Source organism: Aspergillus homomorphus (assembly GCF_003184865.1).
Source record: "Aspergillus homomorphus CBS 101889 unplaced genomic scaffold BO97scaffold_27, whole genome shotgun sequence".
Lineage (NCBI taxonomy): Eukaryota > Fungi > Ascomycota > Eurotiomycetes > Eurotiales > Aspergillaceae > Aspergillus > Aspergillus homomorphus.
In genome coordinates this window covers 257,660-277,508 of record NW_020291913.1, presented here as the reverse complement: position 1 = coordinate 277,508, position 19,849 = coordinate 257,660, and the positions used below count along the sequence as shown (strand labels likewise).

Sequence of the window (19,849 nt, the reverse complement as noted above, 5' to 3'; positions counted from 1 at the left end):
AAGCGAAGTCCTCGTGATCAATGTCTTCTTATGCCGATGAAGTGTTCTGCACAAGTAGCGATTACTCCGCAGCTCGAGCGAAGCAGTGACGAAAGCAATCATTTATATGCTGAGAGGTGCAATGTCTGCATTAGGCATTCTATGAACGAGGACTGACAAGACGGTCGGACCGACACTGGAAGCTCTCACCCTCTTCATTGGCAAAAAGACGACTTGTATAGGTAGCTGAAGCCGAGCAACCATTGTCAGTCCACTCACCAGAAAACAACAACGGATGGAGGGGAAGTCACGAGTTGAAAAGATCAAGCACACACTCAGACATCGTGGACTGTGGACTACATGTAGTTACTGTGGCAGGAGGGATGCGACAATTAGACCATTTGAACGGAGCAGTCTGCTCCACCACTACTTCACCAGCTGTACTGCCATTTACCGGGATTGCAGTCCGCGATGTTTCAGTGGCAGGATGAATCCTGCAAGATGAGCTCTCGGATTTCATCCAGTCAGAGGAGGCCAAATCATCAGCCCTTCTTTCTCGTGCATTGGCAGGCAGTGACGGGGGAGCGCTGCCTACAATCGCCGGAGCAGCTGTACCACCTACTTGAGCAATAATTGCCAGTGCCAGGGAGAGAAGTGGATAGGAAAGAAGTTGATCGAGGTAAGTCCAGTACCTGGTACCTTACCAGATACATTTCAGTACTCATGACGTTCCGTTTGGCCCGTCTGTAACATTCAATGGAACAGCTGCACTTCTGCTACGTAGGGAGGGTCTCGGCCGTTTCCGTCTCCGTTCCTAGAAATCCCGAAGTGCTGCCCTTCTCCGCCCCCATCGACAAGGCCACGCTCGGTGAACCTAAAGCGGTCAAGCCTGGGCAGGATGCTCCGGGAAAATTCGGAAGACGGAAACATTGGCATCTCCGCTCGGTCATGTGATGCCCGTTCAATCTACCATGCAACTAGACTAGACGTATGTAAGGTCAGGCAGATTGTGTATAGACCTGGTAACACGAGCGACATGATCGTTTAACTGTGCGATCGCCACATTCCATTCATTGAGTTGTACTCTGACCCGAATGATTCCGTGGGAAATCTTGACTCATCTTCATTTCGCTCCGATCCTTAGTCTGATGGTATGGATGTGCAAGACCCCCTCATGAGCTAGTGCGATGCCAGAAACAAATTGCTAGTGGTGGTGTACGGATGTTAACCATGGCAAAGACCGCTGCAGGCCAGGTGAGGATCTGATTGCCTGTTCGGACCTAACCGAGACAATTGGTTCGTACTTGGAGCACCCAGCGATAAGAGGAGGGGATATGCGTTATCGATTCAAAGTCGTCCGAGAGCAAGGCCTCCAATTGACAAGACTGAGTCGAGCCCAAACACAGGCCACCTTGTAGCATTGATGAACATTGAGGATATAGATGGCGCAGGAAAGTGCAGGTATGGCTCTGGATTATGGTCTGTCAAGATTCATAATCCATACAGCGAGAAGAGATTAGGAAAAAGATGAACTGATAGACTTATGAGTTAAGTATTACATCTTGCGTAACATTATTGATGTCAGCGATGCTTATCGGTCCTGGGATTCGGAACTACACATCCTATCTCTGAAAAGTGTGTTTCGAAGGCCAATGGTGAAGGAATAAAGTACTTCCTCGAAAGCATCAATGGGCAGATTAGTAGCGAGATAGATGCCCGGCCATATGAACTGCTCGTATTTCCGGGGGATGGTGTATGCAAGAAGAGGAGCGCTAATTGGTCGGGGGCTCTCAACGGCTAATTGTCCTACACCGATTCCGGACCTGCGGATATGAACAGGCTTCAATCCCACGGGGAAAAGGTTGACTTGGCCAAGTGGCCACTGGCGACTCGGTTGAAGGGGGGGTTGGGTTTCCCCGGAAAATCCAACAAGAATAGAAACAGTAGCTAAGCCATCGAGTATAACCGAAAGAAAGTTTCTAAAGAAACCTGCATGGACGTCCAGCCCGTGGATTAACGTCGAGTAAGAACACAGGCATTAGTTGATAACTGGTGGGATGACCTGAAAGAATGAGCTGGAGAAACCCTCCCCACAAGGCCAGATCCCTCCGGGATCGGCCAGTGGAAAGGGTGGGCCGAGAGGGGAGGGAGGATGGGCGTCCAGGCTTCGGTGCTGTAGGACTTAGCCTAGGAAGGATTCCGGAATGGATAAAGAAAGGCCCTCCCCCTCCCTCCCCTGCTGTCCGCTTGGCCGTTGTCGGAAGAGGGTCTGAGCTGACCTCGACGGTCGGGCGGACAGAACGGGCAGGACGGGCAGGACGCACCGCAGGGTTACCGCTCCGTTCCCAGGGGACTTATCCCACCTTCCCGACATCCGCTAACAATACATATACTAGCTGTAAGTTTGTATGGGCTTGTCACACTGTTGTTAACTTGTTACCACTGATTGCCCGACAACCAGCGTGGGGTATGTGAATTCTACCTCCAGGCTGTACAAGTACTGGGAGACAAGGAGGATGTGTTTCGCTCTAGCGGTCGCTTTGGCTCAATTATTCTAGTAGGTACCTACCTAGCGGCCGTGAGTACACTGTAGCAGGCCGCGTGTGTGCAGAGCATCTCGCCTGGCTATTAGGACTGCTTTCGTTTCCGATTGCTCAGTCTGTGTTCGATTGCAGTTCTACGCAGTTGACAGGGTAGTTCGACCAGAGACAGAGAGACAGAGGGGAGTAAGTATTGGGTAATCACCATGGCGATGGTATAGCATTGCAGTAGCCATCATCATCTAACCCTATCGGCCAAATTCAGCTCAGTCACCAAGAACGAGATCCTTCTCTCGTCTACTGTATACTGGACTCGTCTGTGTGTGCTGCGTTGGACAAGCAAGGTTTCCGAATCAGTTTCCCTCTCATGGATTCCCCTACCCACCAACCATGCGTCTCGCGGTTCAGGCTGACCAACGGCCTGAAAGGCTCTTGGGATTAAGCACTCCATCGCTGAGTTCTATATCCAAGAAACGCGAAAAGAAATCCCTACCTTGCCATTGCTGGGTCACTCACAAATCCCGAAGCCTCCTCACTTCAACAGTCTATATGTCCCATGAAACAGAGAGCAGTAGTAGTATTGGCAGTATGGTTGGCACGTGCTGGTCCAAACAGTGGCCCGGTCTTAGCCAGCTTCGAAGAGTAAGATGGATGTGATTCAGAGGGAGCGAGATGGAAGCATTATAACCGGAAGTTATTGCGAAAGGCCAAGCGTGTCTTTTTGGCAGATCACAACAATTGGAGATCTGTGACGACATGGGTCCCTTTTCTCTTTTTGGTCAACATCTGATTTGCCCCAATTCATGAGCATCTGAGAGAAAGAGCTGGAGAGCTGGGTTATTGGAGAAATAAACCCAAGTCTGTCGGCTGGCTGGCTTGGGAAATGCTGTTCTGAGTTTACGAACTGGAGGCAACGGGTAAGATATTACGGCAGAATACCAGATTACAGTCAACGACCAAGGCAAGGAAGGACTAGCGCCGTCAGTTAGAAGCAACCTCTTTTTTCTGGCTTTTGGACCGAGGCTCCACCGGCTGGATCTTGACGTAGTTGAAACCTAATCTCCCGGCCAAATAAGTGCTCGACTTGTAAAGCCGCTGTCATGATTGGTGGACGAGTGCTTATCTTCTGCACTCTAGAAGTCCCGATCTGCAGTCATTTCAAACCTCTTTGGAGAGCTAGTTAGCGATCATGCACCTTCGACACAACAAATGATGAAAGGAAGGGTTTGTAGATCCTCGACATACATCTGTGTACGACCCAAGGCACCTTGAGTCTGGGATTGTGAGGAGGCGAGCGGTGCCAGCCGAAAACAACCTCGCCTTTGCTTCTAGACGGCTCGGGAGTGGAAAGCTACCATCGACTGGTAAAATGCGGACTGAAGATGGAAGAAGAGGAACAGACCAAAAAGACTGGCCAACTCACTGGCTAGTCGCAAGCCTTAGCTTCATCTTCATCCCGGTGTCCGTCATTTACTACAGACTCTATCTATCTTCTTCCAAGTCTTTATACCACCACCACCACCGCCATCAGCGCTACTTCTGCTCCGTCAAGCTGCAATTTGCCACGGCTACCCTTTTGATCCTTCCCACAGTCGTATTATTAGGAGACAGTAGTAATTAGTGTTCTTGTTATTGATGCAAGAGCAGCACATTGTCATTTGTTCCCAAGCATTATTACATGGTACACGGTACATGGTACTTAATCCATATTGGTTCAAGGTGAACATCCCCCCGGACCCCTGCCCCCCGTCCGCCCTCCACCCGCTCTGGTTACCCTTTTTAAATCATTTCCTCCCCCCCTCCCCCACCCTCCTCCTCCCCCTCACCCAATTTCTTCCCACTCCCTCTCTTGCTCTTCCCCCCTCCTTCTTCCATAAATCTTCACTCAGAGCTAGACGTTGGGCCATCGCCAAAAGCTCTTCGACCGTCCCTCCTGGCTTGCATAACAAACTTGAAAACCCCCACCCACCCCCTCTAGACGTAACGAGCACGCCTTGAATCACTCCGCGGCAGTCCCTCCTCGCTTCAACAATTAACAATCAACAGTTTCCTCGCCCCCCATTTCCATTCGGCTATTCCATTCTCTGTCGGCTACCGACGGAAGAATGGGTCTGAACTTGGAGGAACTCTATGGCCAATCTATAGTGGATGAGCAAAAACCGAACGAGTATTCGGAGTACCAGCCAAAGCAGGGCTATGGCTGGGCTAACACTTTGCCCGAGCGGCAAGGTCTCTACGACCCTGAATATGAGAAGGATGCCTGTGGTGTAGGCTTCGCTGCGTAAGTGTCCTGCTTGCCCCATCAATATGCGCTCAGGTGAGAAAGTCCCCAAGGGTGACAAGGTAACTGACGACGACTGAATAGACACATCAAGGGAAAGCCTAGTCACAAGATTGTCAGTGATGGTAAGTCGTCTCAACGGGAGCTTGAACGCCCTTCAGAAGCCACTATATTGACGCACGCATCTGCTGAACAGCTCGTAACTTGCTCTGTAACATGACGCATCGTGGCGCCGTTGGTTCGGACGCACGAGACGGTGACGGGGCTGGTGTAATGACCAGTATCCCACACAAGTTCTTCATCAAAAACTTCGCACGCGAAGTCGGGGTGGACCTCCCTCCTCTGGGCCAGTATGCCGTCGGTAACCTATTTTTCAAGCCAGACGAAGAGTCCTTGAAAGAGTCCACCAATACCTTCGAGGAAATCGCAACATCATTGGGCCTACGTGTGCTGGGATGGCGAGAGGTCCCTCGTGACTCGACCATCTTGGGCCCTGCTGCACTCTCTCGAGAGCCCATCATCATGCAACCCTTCGTGGTGCTAAAGGCGGCTTATGGCGAAGGCAACAAACCTGAAGTCACTGATCCGGCACAGTTTGATGACAAGACTTTCGAGCTCCAGCTGTACGTTCTACGGAAGCGTGCCACTCATGTGATTGGTCTCGCCAATTGGTTCTACCTCTGCTCTCTCAGTAACCGGAACATTGTCTACAAGGGACAGCTGGCTCCGGTGCAGGTGTACCAGTACTACCACGATCTGGTGAACGTGGATTATGAGGGTCACTTCGCTCTCGTCCATTCTCGTTTTTCGACCAACACTTTCCCTTCATGGGATCGTGCGCAACCTCTGCGTTGGGCGGCCCACAATGGTGAAATCAACACCCTTCGTGGCAACAAGAACTGGATGCGCGCCAGAGAGGGTGTGCTGAAGTCCGACATCTTCGGGGCGGAGCTTGACTCCCTTTATCCTATCGTCGAGGATGGTGGCTCTGACTCTGCTGCCTTCGATAACGTTTTAGAATTATTGATGATCAACGGAGTGCTCTCTTTACCCGAGGCAGTCATGCTTATGATTCCCGAAGCATGGCAGGACAACCCAGCCATGGATCCGGCCAAGGCTGCTTTCTACGAATGGGCTGCCTGTCAGATGGAACCCTGGGATGGTCCGGCTCTCTTTACTTTCTCCGATGGTCGCTATTGCGGAGCAAACCTTGACCGCAACGGTTTGCGTCCCTGTCGCTTCTACGTCACGGATGATGACCGAATTATCTGTGCCTCTGAAGTTGGCGCCGTTGACATCGACCCCGAACGCGTGATTCAAAAGGGCCGCTTGCAGCCCGGAAAGATGCTCCTGGTCGATACTGTAGCCGGTCGGATTATCGATGACTCCGAACTCAAGTATACTGTTTCCCATCGCCATGATTTCGCCTCTTGGTTGGAGAAGGAGCTCTTGAAGCTCCCTGCGATTAAAGAGAAGCTGGACGAGCAGAGCGTGGACCTCGCCTACGCTTTGGATGAGACGACTATTCAGAATGACCCTCGTTTGAAGGCGTTCGGTTATTCTTTTGAACAAGTAAGCTTGCTCCTGGGTCCCATGGCTGCCGACTCCAAGGAAGCCCTTGGGTCCATGGGTAATGATGCGCCTCTTGCCTGCGTCGCCAAACAACCGCGCCTTCTCTACGAATACTTCCGTCAGCTCTTTGCCCAGGTCACAAATCCTCCCATCGATCCGATTCGGGAGGCAGTCGTTATGTCCCTGGAATGCTATGTTGGTCCCCAGGGTAATCTCTTGGAGATGGAACAGTCACAGTGCCACCGCTTGCTATTGCCGTCTCCCATTCTGAGTATTCCGGAATTCAACGCGCTGAAGAATATCAACCGCGCTCACAAGGATTGGACAGTGAAGACCATTGATATCACATTCGAGAAGCAGAAGGGTGTCCCAGGTTATCTGGAAGCTCTTGATGCCATCTGCGATGCGACTACCGAAGCAATTCAGAACGGAGACAAGATCCTGGTGCTTTCGGATCGAGGCACGTCAGCAGAGAGAGTTCCTGTATCTGCTCTATTGGCCACTGGACTCGTCCATCACCACCTGGTTCGCAACAAGTGGAGGTCTCTCGCTGCCATCGTCGTCGAGACTGCCGAGGCTCGTGAGGTACACCACATGTGTGTCTTAGTGGGATACGGAGCCGACGCTATCAACCCTTACCTTGCTATGGACTGTATTCTTAAGATGAACAGGGAAAAGTTGATTCGCAAACAACTTCCTGATGAGAAGGTCATCGAAAATTACAAGGCTTCCTGCGATGGTGGTATTCTTAAAGTCATGAGCAAGATGGGTATCTCAACATTGCAGTCCTACAAGGGCGCTCAGATCTTCGAAGCCCTCGGTATTGACGACAGCGTCATTGACCGCTGCTTTGCAGGAACCGCGAGCCGCATTCGTGGTATGACTTTTGAGCTTATTGCTCAGGATGCCTTCGCTTTCCATGAGCGTGGATATCCTTCGCGTGAGATCGTCGATATTCCCGGCCTTCCTGAATCTGGTGAATATCACTGGCGTGACGGCGGTGAAGAGCACATCAACGACCCAGTCAGCATTGCGAACATGCAGGATGCTGTCCGCACAAAGAATGACAAGTCTTATGAAGCGTATGCCAAGGCTGAACATGAGCAGATCAAGAACTGTACCCTGCGTGGTATGCTTGACTTCGACTTTGAGCAGCGCACCCCCATCCCCATTGACCAGGTCGAACCGTGGACCGAGATTGTGCGTCGGTTCGTTACGGGTGCCATGTCTTATGGATCTATCTCCATGGAATCACACTCTACCTTGGCAGTTGCCATGAACCGCCTCGGTGGGAAGTCGAACACCGGCGAAGGAGGTGAGGATCCCGAGCGAAGCAAGAGATTTGAAAACGGTGATACAATGCGCTCCGCCATCAAGCAGATCGCTTCCGGCCGTTTTGGTGTGACTTCTCACTACCTTGCGGACGCTGATGAGTTGCAGATCAAGATGGCACAAGGAGCCAAGCCCGGTGAAGGTGGTGAGCTCCCTGGACATAAGGTAGTCGGTCCTATCGCCCGCACTCGATACTCTACACCTGGTGTTGGTTTGATCTCGCCGCCTCCGCACCACGACATCTACTCTATTGAAGATCTTAAGCAGCTCATCTACGATCTCAAGTGTTCTAACCCTCGCGCACGCGTTTCCGTTAAGCTCGTGTCTGAGGTCGGTGTTGGTATCGTTGCCTCCGGTGTCGCTAAGGCCAAGGCTGATCATATCCTGATTTCCGGTCACGATGGTGGCACTGGTGCTTCCCGTTGGACTGGTATCAAGTATGCTGGCCTTCCCTGGGAGTTGGGTCTCGCGGAAACTCATCAGACCCTCGTCTTGAACGACCTGCGTGGGCGTGTTGTTGTCCAAACTGACGGTCAGATTCGTACCGGTCGCGATCTTGCTGTAGCGTGTCTGCTCGGCGCAGAAGAGTTCGGGTTCGCAACCACCCCGTTGATTGCCATGGGTTGTATCATGATGCGCAAGGTAAGGCACTCATTCGAGTTCTGAGAACTGCTTTACTGACAGCTTCTAGTGTCACCTAAACACCTGCCCTGTTGGAATTGCAACCCAGGACCCCGCCCTGAGGGCCAAATTCCAAGGAACCCCTGAGCATGTGATCAACTTCTTTTATTATGTTGCCAACGAGATGCGTGCCATTATGGCCAAACTCGGCATTCGAACAGTCAATGAGATGGTGGGTCGTGCTGAGCTTCTCAGGGTTCGAGATGGTCCTAAAACCCCTAAGCAAGAGAACATTGATCTTTCTCTCATTCTTACTCCCGCCCACTCCCTCCGTCCTGGCGTGGCTACCTACAATGTTCGCAAGCAGGACCATCGTCTTCACACTCGTCTAGATAACAAGTTGATTGCCGAGTCTGAGCTTGCATTGGAAAAGGGTCTGCCCTGCCGAATCGAATGTGATATCGTTAACACTGATCGTGCGTTGGGTGCTACCTTGTCCTATCAGGTCAGTCGCCGCTATGGTGGCGAAGGACTCCCGCAAGACACTATTCACTCGAACATCAAGGGCTCTGCCGGCCAGTCCTTTGGTGCTTATCTTGCTCCAGGTATCACTCTTGAGCTGGAGGGTGATGCCAACGACTATGTTGGGAAGGGTCTTTCCGGAGGCCGCCTCATCGTTTACCCACCCCGCGGCGCTGCGTACAAGGCTGAGGAGAACGTCATTGTTGGAAACACCTGTCTCTATGGCGCTACTCGGGGTACCTGCTTTTTCCGTGGTATGGCTGCTGAGCGTTTTGCCGTCCGTAACTCCGGAGCCACCGCTGTCGTTGAGGGCGTTGGTGACCACGGCTGTGAGTACATGACTGGCGGTCGGGTGCTTGTCCTTGGGCCCACTGGTCGCAACTTCGCTGCTGGTATGTCCGGCGGCATCGCCTATATCTTGGATAAGAACCAGGACTTCCACTCCAAGGTCAACATGGAGATGATTGAAGTCAGTGGGCTGGAGGATCCCGCCGAAATCGCCTTCGTTCGTGGCTTGATCGAGGATCATCACCATTACACCGGTTCTGAACTGGCTGCTCGCATCCTGCTCGACTTCACTCGTGCCCTCCGTCACTTTGTCAAGGTTTTGCCCATCGACTACAAGCGCATCCTTGAGGAAGAAAACGCCAAGGCTAAAGCCGCGAAGAAGGCCGAGTTCACTCTGCCTCAGCTTCCTGGCACCCCAGTCCCCTCCGAGCAGTCGAAGGCTCAGTCCGAAAAGGATGCCAAGAAGGTTGAGATGCTTGATATTGAAGACAGTATCAGTGACTCTAAGACTGAGAAGAAGCGCTCTGCCCTCATTCTTGACAAGACCAGAGGATTTATGAAGTACAACCGTCGCAGTGAGAAATATCGGAACCCTGCTACTCGAACGCGTGACTGGGCTGAGCTCTCTACCCGTCTTAGCGAGGATGAGCTTAAATACCAGTCCGCTCGTTGCATGGACTGTGGCGTTCCTTTCTGTCAATCCGATACTGGATGCCCGATTTCCAACATCATTCCCAAGTGGAATGAACTGGTCTTCCAGAACCAGTGGCAAGATGCCCTCAACCGTCTCCTCATGACAAACAACTTCCCCGAGTTCACGGGCCGTGTCTGCCCTGCTCCTTGTGAGGGGGCCTGTGTTCTTGGTATCAACGAAGATCCGGTTGGTATCAAGTCAATTGAGTGTGCTATCATCGATCGCGGTTTTGAAATGGGCTGGATGGTCCCTCGTCCTCCAAAAGCTCGCACTAATAAGACCATTGCCATCATCGGTTCTGGCCCGGCGGGTCTCGCCGCTGCGGATCAACTCAACCGTGCCGGACACAGTGTCACTGTCTACGAGCGTGCTGATCGTATTGGCGGGCTACTCATGTATGGTATTCCCAACATGAAACTGGACAAGAAGGTTGTGCAGCGTCGTGTCGACCTGATGGCCGCCGAAGGCATTCAGTTTGTTCCTAACACTCCCGTTGGACCTGAACACGACGTTACCCTGGAGTCCTTGCGCAAGATTAATGATGCCATTATCATTGCCACTGGTGCCACCGTGGCTCGTGATCTCAAGGTCCCTGGACGCGAACTTGAGGGCGTCCACTACGCCATGCAATTCCTGCATCGTAACACCAAGTCGCTCCTCGATTCCAACCTTGCTGACGGTGCGTACATCTCCGCCAAGGACAAGCACGTTGTAGTCATTGGTGGTGGTGATACTGGTAATGACTGCATTGGTACCTCCGTCCGCCACGGCGCCAAATCCGTCACCAATTTTGAATTACTGCCCCAGCCTCCCCCGGAGCGTGCCCGCGACAACCCGTGGCCTCAGTGGCCTCGCATCTACCGTGTCGACTACGGTCACTCAGAAGTCAAGACACACATGGGCAAAGACCCTCGCGAGTATTGTGTCATGTCCAAGGAGTTCGTTGACGATGGCAGTGGCCGCGTCAAGGGTATCAATACTGTTCGTGTGGAGTGGACGAAGGGCGCTTCCGGCGGTTGGGATATGAAGACCGTCGAGGGCAGCGAGCAATTCTTCCCCGCCGATCTTGTTCTCCTCTCGATGGGTTTCCTTGGCCCTGAGGACCGCCTTTTGGGAGACGAAATCGAACGCGACGCCCGCAAGAATGTCAAAACTCCTCCTGGTCAGTATTCTACCAACGTTTCTGGCGTTTATGCCGCTGGTGACTGCCGTCGCGGCCAGTCTCTCATTGTCTGGGGTATCAATGAAGGCCGCCAGTGTGCCCGTGAGGTTGATGCTGCTCTTATGGGCATCAGCTCCCAGCTCCCAGTCACTGGTGGCATTGTTCGCCGTCCTGCTATCGATGCAGTCCCTCAATCGGCGCCACAGACTGTTTCGGCTTAATTTCTTTCTACATCTCTGTTGCATCATGTTGGACTGGATCCAGCTGTACAACGACCCTATTTGAGACTCATGATCACAACGAATCTATGACAGTTCATGTTAAGAGAATGAAATCGACCAAGTAAACCAATCCCAAGGAAGAGTTGGTTGATTCGGCCGAGTCAAAACAGGTGGATTGTTTTCACCATGACTACCTACATTTTGTTATTATTTCTTCGAGAGATCATTTTGGGGAGGTTGATTGAAGACTTCTGCTTCGTTGCTACGCTGGCTTTGCGTTGTGCAGCGTCCCTGTCTCTTAAAATGTCGTGCAAGGGGTCAGAGCGTTTTGTTATCTTGTGCGACTTTCTATCCGTCTGTACATATTCTATTCTCATCAATATCAATATGATGATTTGCAACGACTTGGACCAGTAGATTACTTGGTATTGATTCAATCGATAACGGTGCAAGCTGATATCAAAGAAAGCCTACTAAAATTGCAATCGCCAGCGAACTTCCACAGACAACTGGAGGATATTTCTGTCATCCTACGGCCAACTCGATTCCTTTAAAGACTTGCCTCCATCCTAATCTTCCTCCTCGTACTTCTCGTATTGGTAATCCTCATCACTATCATCATCTTCCGTCTCTATCTCTGTCTCATATCCTTCCCGGGCACAGTGTTGGTCCTGGTTTTCTTTTGCTTTCTGCCGAGAAGAATAGCCCTTCTTCAATTCTTCATACCCAAGTCTAATCCTAGCCGCAATCCCGGTCATATCGCCTATGTTGCTCGCATTCTTGCTCACATTCTTGCTCACTCGCCCGTAGGCAACGGCACCGTCCCAGCCGCTCTGGCGACTACCACCACGATGATCCGGGCGCACAGGCCCAGTCGGACGCGCAGCCCGACTCCCCATAAGACCACGACCGCGGCCGTAGCGGTATTCATGGACATGGACATCACCGCGAGATCCACAGTGAACGGAGACTCTGTGAGGCTTCCCATACCTGCGCAGCATACCCCACTGCCTCTCATCCTCCTGTATCAGGGAATCGACGTACATCAAGCGATTCTCCAGGTGGATGAGATCACGCAGGAGATCCTGGCTCATGGAGCTGAGAATGTCCTGGCACGCGCCGAGCTGGCGATCGGCTATCCTGAGCATGGCCCGAAGATTCATTTGGAGGGTTTCGTCGTCCGTCTTGGTGGGTGGTTTGAGGATCGGAGTGGGCTGTGGGGTTTGGGAAATGGGACGGAAAGGAGGTGGCATCAAGTCGGCATCAGCGACATTCGAGGCGCTGCTGCGGATCTCCTGAGGACAGTCTGGAAGGGGAACAGGGACAGGAGGGGGAATAACCGTTGCAGAAGGCCGGCTCCAGCTCACGCTTTTGCGGTGTTCAGGGTGGTAGTAGAGGGGATCATGGGTGGAGAAGGGATGGTGGTCAGCGTTGTAATGGCGGTTACCAGCTGACCCTTCATGATGTGATGGAGATTGGGTGTTTTCATAATAATGTGGGGAGCGAAAGGTATTGTAGGAAGGCTGTGCTGGGATTTGGGATGGAAGTGAGTTCGTCGGCGTTGTAGGCGTTGTTGGCGTCGCTGATGATGATGCTGCTGCTGCTGCTTCTGAACCCGAAGGGCCAGAAAACGCACCTTGCCTGATTCTGTTCGTCTCTTTTTGTTCGGTCAGCTCTTCCATCTTGCAATACAAGATGGTGAAGTGATGGAGGGTTGCCGCTCGGTCGCGGACAGTTGCGAATATAGAACTGGTATCGAGAACGGTAATAAATCGGATTGTATAGGAAGAAATGGTGAGTTCGAGGAAGAGAGCGCATGCAGGTCCTTTTTGAGGTTGTTCATCCTTAGACAAAATCACCGTTGAACAAGACAATAAGCACAAAGGTTTGTTTGGCTAACAAAGAGTTTTGACAGGTAGAAGACCGCTGCGTGGCTCGAAAACAACGGTCGACTTCTTTGATCTCCAAGCCGGTCGAAAAGGAACAAACGAACGCTTTTGGTTGTTTGGACGAGTCATTATCATCACCCTTTTGATTGATCTGGATATTCTATTGTACAACATCCCCCAGGGACAGGTATCGGAACTCTAGCATGATATCAACAGTCTGACATCCATCCATGCCCATGAAAAAGGGACAAAGAAGATATAAACATAACACGGGGCAGGGAAGAGGCATTCAGTGAACGAGAAATTTCTTTCATGGCGATGCTGACGTCGCTTCGCCTGCTGCCGACGCCGCCTTCTGACTGGCTGTTGCCTCCTCGGCGGCCTTGATCTCCCTTTCGAGCGCGGCGAAGTCGCCGTTGAAGCACTCGCCAACAGGTTCAGTACGCACATCCCAGACATCCTCACTGCTGGGCCCTGTCTTGTATTTGATAGCGTTTTTCCGGTTATGATCTCGGATTGCCTTCTTGCGCTGTTCCTCACCCCAGTTGCGGCTTTTCATGCAGAACCAGAAGGTTTTCCAGTGCTCGCTGCAAGACCGCAGCTCACCGTATCGGTATACGTTCACAAACTGACCGCCAAATGATTGACAGAAGAAGGCGTAATCAAAAGCGGAGCGACAGGACATGGTATCAGGATAGAGAGAGTCGGGGGCGATGGAGTTCGGTGGAGATTGAGGGTCAGTTGATGATGCGGGATTAGGGGACGATGTGTCTTGTGAAGTATGCAGTTGTTTTTGTGCATGCTGGTTAACATCACTCTCGAGGCTTGCGATTAAGCTCTTCCATTCTGCGTCGGCTTGCTCTTCGCGACTTAACGTTCGGGGCTGCTCTGTTGGTGCTGATGTAGACAGTGCAGACACATTTGCAGGTTCGGATGGTAGACGGGAGTTGGGAAGGCCGGGCGGAGCGGGAGACGAAGTCTGAGACTCGCTCTCCTTAGGAGAGGTATTCCACCACCAGCCCATTGTCACGCTGACCAGTGTTTAAAAAGTTGTTGTTTGAGGCTTGAGTCGACCGTCGGGCGGAGTTGAATCGAAGGGACGGATGCGACTTGACGAGCTCTGATTGGTGCTAGTATTGTATTTTGTGAGAAACGTAGCGTGACCGTACCGGAGCGGGGGCCGCACGTCCACACTGTTACGAGAACGTCGCGGACTGTATTGGCAGACAACGAACTGTTCCCCAGCGACGTCATAGTATGCTCCATGAACCAGGAACCTGGTCGTGAGACCATCGTTCTTTCATCTCTCGCAGTCGCAGAGATGATGCGAGCTCCGGTACATATTGTGAAGCCATGGGGTTATCGAGTCCATGCGCATCCCAGTCGACCGTCTATCGTCGCACCATCTAAAGGAATCCTCGCCAGACTGAGCAGTACCTCTTCGCTTATCACCCATGTCGAAACAGGTCACATTGAAGTGAAGGACAATGAGGGGCTTATCTTTGTGAACAGTACGATCAGCCCTTCAGATTTGCAGTTCGCCACTGTTCTATGCTAACGTACATCTTGTCTAGATATTTTCCCTTCAAGGTTACAATGGCTGCTACAAGGGCCTCTTAGTGGTAGTCGGTCATACGAAGAAGTCTTGAAGCGTATTAACCGGCCACATCTAGCGGCTTCTGATCCCCTGCACATAATTCGGCGCGTCTTCCCGCAGGAGTTGGATATCGACATTTGGGAGATCGTCCCCCGCTTCAGAGAAGGCGGTGCGTTTGTGAAGTATAACCGCAAAGATGGTCTCAGGGACTTGGACATCGTAACCGCGATCCAGAGCCACTTGAAAGATCATCCGATCAGGCCCTGGTTTAATCCGTTTCAGGAAGTCAATGTGGCCCATGTTCATGGCAGGCCCTGGATTGAGGACCTGTACCGGATCCCCACACCACGGCTTAGAGTCGAATTCCTGCCAGCTTCTGCTGATGGAGCAGCAGGAGAACCGACAACCGAGGCCTTGTATAGTGTGTTCCGCAGATACGGCAAGTTGAGAGACATAGAGAGGCAACCGTCCGATTCCAAAGTTACACCCAGATATGCCTTCATCGTGTTCTCCCGCGCGAGTAACGCCGTGATGGCCAAAAACTGCGTGCACGGTTTTACCATCCCGGAGCAGGAAGGTGGTGGAAAATCCGGCACAAGGGTCAAGATCAAGTATGAGGCCAACATTAAACTGTCTATGATCAAGGACTGGCTCTTGAATCATCCGAGGATAGTGATCCCCGTTATTGCCGCTCTCATTGCAGCCATCACAGTAACAGTTTTCGATCCAATCCGAACATTCTTCATCGAGATGAAGATCAAGGCCACATTGCAAAAAGAAGAAAACAGCATCCTGCGCTGGATCCGGAACCAGGTGAACAAGGCAAACATCATCTATTTCGGTCGCCGCGAGTCTGACCCGCGCCGGCTCACGGCCATTTGGGAAGACCGCCAAGGTGATATCGCCCAGTTACAGTCGTGGCTGATGGAAAATGCTGAAACGTTCATTGTCATCCACGGTCCTCGCGGCACCGGAAAGCGAGAGCTTGTGCTGGATCGTGCTCTAGAAAATTACAGATACAAGGTCGTCATCGACTGTAAACAGATCCAGGATGCAAAAGGTGACTCTGCTAAAATTTCCCGTGCTGCTAGCCAGGTAGGATATCGACCGATTTTCTCCTGGATGAATAGCATGAGCAGTTTCATGGACCTAGCTGCCCAGGGTATGATTGGCACGAAAGCCGGGTTTTCAGAGACCCTAGATGCACAGCTCAGCAAGATATGGCAGAATACCGCCACTGCCCTCAAAAAGGTGGCATTGGAGAACAAGAGAAACGATGATAAGGAGTCCCATCTGAGCGACGAAGAATACCTAGAGGCTCATCCCGAGCAGCGTCCAGTGGTGGTTATCGACAACTTTTTGCACAACTTTTCCGAAGACAGTGTAGTGTATGAGAAACTCACTGAATGGGCCGCTGGGCTGACCACTGGGAACATCGCTCATGTAATCTTCCTCACGACCGACGTCTCGTTCTCCAAGCCATTGAGCAAGGCCCTCCCCAACTCGGTATTCCGGACCATTTCTCTGGGAGACTGCTCACCGGAGGTAGGAAGAAAGTTTGTGCTCAGTCATCTAGAGTATGAATCCAAGAGTGGCACAAAACAAAAAGCCGACCCTGGTAGCCTGTCAGATCTGGACAGCTGTATTGAGGTGTTAGGAGGTCGAGTCACTGACCTTGAATTCATGGCACGACGAATTGAAGCTGGAGAAACTCCTCTAGGTGAGTGCGAGACGCTAATACATGGTTGGGTTGAGTGGTTGACACATATAACCAGCCGCCGTCACTCGCATAATCGAACAATCAGCCTCTGAAATCTTGAAAATGTTTATCTTGGGTAATGATGCGGCTTCGAAACCTTGGACCCAGGAGCAAGCCTGGCATTTGATCAAGGCGCTTGCCAACGCTAAGGATGCAGCACTACCTTACAACCAGATCCTCCTCTCGGACCTCTTCAAAGACAGCGGAGAGGCGTCTCTGCGTGCTCTTGAGCAAGCGGAACTAATTTCCATCAGCTCGGTCAATGGCTGCCCTGACGTGGTCAAGCCCGGCAAGCCCGTGTATCGAGCCGTGTTCAAACGGCTCACTGAGAATAAGACACTGAGCAGCCGTCTGGATCTCGATGTTATTAAACAACTTATTAGCGTGGAAAACAAGAGTATCAGCAAGTACGAGGAGGAGTTGCAACTTCTGGGGACGCTGCCCAAACAACCTTGGGAGCTCGCCAGCCGGATCAAGTGGCTCCTGGATAAGATTTACAATTCACAGAACAAGGTGAGCAAGTATGAGAGGGAGAGTGCAATCTTGCAGAAGATTCTGCGGCGTGAACATTAACCGGGGTGCGGTGGGTTCGTGGTTCAGCGTTATGATTGTAGTAATAGGCAGTGTAAACTGTACATAATCTCAGTTGTCGATGACCAGGTAGAGTCATCTGTTGAATCAAGTCTTGGACCGCAGTGTCAACCCCCTGTAGACCTATCTCACCAACCGAAGACCTTGAGCAGATGGATGTTTTATTTGAGGCTGGATCTGACCTGCTTCAGATCAAAGCCTGTTCAGATAAGTCCAAATTCCGATGTGATGGATCAGAGTTTAGCCATTGGAGATCCCGCCAGTCGTTGAGCTTCCCAAAACTTCAAATGTCGCCTCGAAAACAAGGCAGTATGGTGCTGCTGAGATAAGCAAACGGTAATCTTACCGTACCGTAGCCCCCATTGCATCTGCAAGTCGACCTTACTTCTTTGCATAAATTCTCCGCGGCCTGAGCAGCATCAGGTTGTTTGATTCTCTCTTGCTGCACTTCAGGTAATGCCTGACTTCTTTGGTTTAAAACTATTCTTCAAGTCTTACATATTATATGACTATTGTGGGACGGCCGACCAGGTTTACCCCTGTCCCGATTTGCACCATCATCGATTTCCTTGGGGGCTACTTGCCCTTCTGCTCAAAAAATGGAAGGATATTATCTAACGGCTGGAGGACTTCTTCAATTGGCACGCGATGCTTTCAACAGCGTGGGGTGGGCTACATGGGTGGCTCTTCTGGTATCAATTTGCGTGGCGACTCGTCTCGTCAGCGGGCTGCAAAGTCGCCTCGGCAGTGGAACCGAGGCGGGACTTACACGCTCTGTTCGAATGGTGCCTTACTGGCTTCCTTGGATAGGTCATGGTTTATCCTTCGCCCGGGACCATGTCAAGCTGATTAGGGATGCCAGGTCAGTTTTCCAGCACACCTCTTCTGAAACCCCTCGAGAATGAGCTGACCTTGATATTTAGGGAATCCATGCATGAGCCTGTTTTTGGCATTTATATGGGTGGCACGAAGCATACCACAATTGTCGCCCCTTCATTAGTCAAATCAGTCTTTACCGCCCGATGTATCTCTTCGGCGGAGTTAATCAACTATGCCTTACGAACGGTGTTCGGCGATCGTGGTGCGCTCCGCAGTCTGAGTCCTGCAGACCACCATGCACTCAGTCACAGCGTGCCTAACCTTCTCATGCGTGAACCCTTCCTAACAGAAGGTACCCAGACTGCTACCCGCTTGATTGAGCGGCAGACCCCTAATCTGGTCACGAATTGCCGCAGCATAGTCGACCAGATGCAATGGGAGCGAGGCAGTCAAGCACTGGTCGTTGGACAGGATGACATACTTGTCTGCGAGGTCAACTTTTTCGCTCTAATTCGTCATTTTGTCGGTCATATCACCACGGCTATCTTTACAGGAGAGAGTATACTGGAAGCCAACCCGACGTTGCTTCCCGACATTTTTACCCTTGACAATCATTTTCTCGCCGTATCCACGGGGCTTCCTCGGCTATTGCATCCCGGTGTATCTGCGGCACATGCTTCCCGTGATCGGCTTTTGGAAGTCCTGACGGAATTCCAGAAAGCATTCTTAGCCTGGGATGATGGCTTGGATCCTGGCGCTGACTTTAGGGATCTGGATGATATCTCAGAGCCCTTGAAGGAACGAATTCGGAAGTGCAAAAGTCTGGGGCTTTCTGCCAGATCTAGCGCTCCCGCACATCTGTCTTTGTTTTGGGCCATGAACTCAAACTCCCCCAACGTGGTCTTCTGGCATCTTCTTCGCATATATGCTGATAGTGCCCTTTTGGACGAGATTCGTCAGGAGATTGCTCCATTTATCAAGATAAACCGGCCTAGCAGGGAGGAAACCGGTCTCCCATTCAACGAGCCTCCTCGAATGTCCATCGATACGGAAGGTCTTATCAACTCCTGCCTCCTCTTGAAGGCGAGCTTCTATGAGACTTTGCGCCTGGACTCTGCATCTCTGTCATTTCGAAACGTCACATCAGATTTTACTGTGACTGAATCCGAAGAAGATGCGGCGCTGGATGGATTGTCACAGCCTCGTTCGTACAAATTCGAGAAAGGTGATGCTATTATCATTCCTCATGCCGTCATCCACCACGACCCCCGATATTTCTCCAACCCTAGCCAATTTGATCCACTCAGGTTTGTCTCGACCGACCCCGAAACCGGTGAGAAGAAAGCGACTATGGATATCATCAAACCGTTCGGCGGTGGCGTCTCAGGGTGTAAAGGCCGCGCTTTCGCAGAGCGAAAGCTCCTGGCATTCTCTGCTGCGATCATTGCCTTGTGGGACGTCGAACCCGCCGAGGGCCAAGCCTTTGTGATACCCCAGCATAGACCATCCGCTGCAGCCTTCTTGCCGAAGACTGACATCAGAGTGCGCATGCGACAACGCATTTAATCTATGGGTGCTGGGATACACACTTGTTTCTGCATATACACGGTGTTTGATCTTATAGCCTTTAATAGTATGCCAAAATTCAAGAAGCCCCTTATCATAAGACCCACGAAACCATCTTACGTATGGACTAACTCTTGCTTTGGATCTATGAGTTCGGGGCCTTCCGGATGAGCATCTCGGTGCAAGCACCTGGCAGGTATTGACAATCAAGGCAACAGGCACGTGTGCGTTCGGTGAATGAGTCCCATATATTAATGCAGGAGGCTCCGAGGTTCTTCCGCTTCAGAACAGCCGAGCCGTTAGTCCCAATTTATTCAGTGGAGCTTTAAATGGACAAATTAGGATTTGTATTTAGGTGACTTGTTGAGCAAGATAGTAAATGAACAGGAGGGGGTAGCCCTGGGGACTTGCCCTAA

The 19,849-nt window shown here is 51.5% G+C and overlaps 5 protein-coding genes across 5 annotated transcripts; 3 read left to right on the top strand and 2 right to left on the bottom strand.

Annotated features, from left to right (window-relative positions):
- Window positions 1-2,049: 2,049 nt before the first annotated feature.
- On the top strand, window positions 2,050-3,187 carry BO97DRAFT_479093 (uncharacterized protein; the record flags this gene model as incomplete). Its single annotated transcript, XM_025700673.1, has 5 exons — window positions 2,050-2,377; window positions 2,441-2,446; window positions 2,538-2,557; window positions 2,655-2,705; window positions 2,752-3,187. 5 exons carry the CDS (start codon window positions 2,050-2,052, stop codon window positions 2,959-2,961), a joined length of 615 nt encoding a protein of 204 aa, XP_025549904.1. The 3' UTR covers window positions 2,962-3,187.
- A 1,338-nt stretch (window positions 3,188-4,525) lies between these two features.
- Window positions 4,526-11,305, top strand: BO97DRAFT_118450 (glutamate synthase (NADH)). Its single transcript, XM_025689961.1, has 4 exons — window positions 4,526-4,800; window positions 4,885-4,925; window positions 4,997-8,346; window positions 8,396-11,305. The coding sequence occupies exons 1-4, from the start codon at window positions 4,625-4,627 to the stop codon at window positions 11,210-11,212; spliced, it is 6,384 nt and encodes a 2,127-aa protein (XP_025549903.1). The 5' UTR covers window positions 4,526-4,624; the 3' UTR covers window positions 11,213-11,305.
- A 476-nt stretch (window positions 11,306-11,781) lies between these two features.
- Window positions 11,782-12,894, bottom strand: BO97DRAFT_479091 (uncharacterized protein; the record flags this gene model as incomplete). The annotated part of the gene is made up of 1 exon (XM_025700672.1): window positions 11,782-12,894. The coding sequence occupies one exon, from the start codon at window positions 12,892-12,894 to the stop codon at window positions 11,782-11,784; it is 1,113 nt and encodes a 370-aa protein (XP_025549902.1).
- A 358-nt stretch (window positions 12,895-13,252) lies between these two features.
- On the bottom strand, window positions 13,253-14,193 carry BO97DRAFT_406742 (uncharacterized protein). Its single transcript, XM_025695475.1, has one exon. It carries the CDS (start codon window positions 14,123-14,125, stop codon window positions 13,412-13,414), a length of 714 nt encoding a protein of 237 aa, XP_025549901.1. The 5' UTR covers window positions 14,126-14,193; the 3' UTR covers window positions 13,253-13,411.
- Window positions 14,194-14,398: 205 nt separating this feature from the next.
- yme2 (putative RNA12 protein) lies at window positions 14,399-19,600 on the top strand. The gene is made up of 5 exons (XM_025693940.1): window positions 14,399-14,612; window positions 14,676-16,418; window positions 16,474-17,019; window positions 17,676-17,910; window positions 17,972-19,600. Exons 1-5 carry the CDS (start codon window positions 14,423-14,425, stop codon window positions 19,431-19,433), a joined length of 4,176 nt encoding a protein of 1,391 aa, XP_025549900.1. The 5' UTR covers window positions 14,399-14,422; the 3' UTR covers window positions 19,434-19,600.
- The last annotated feature ends 249 nt before the right edge of the window (window positions 19,601-19,849 follow it).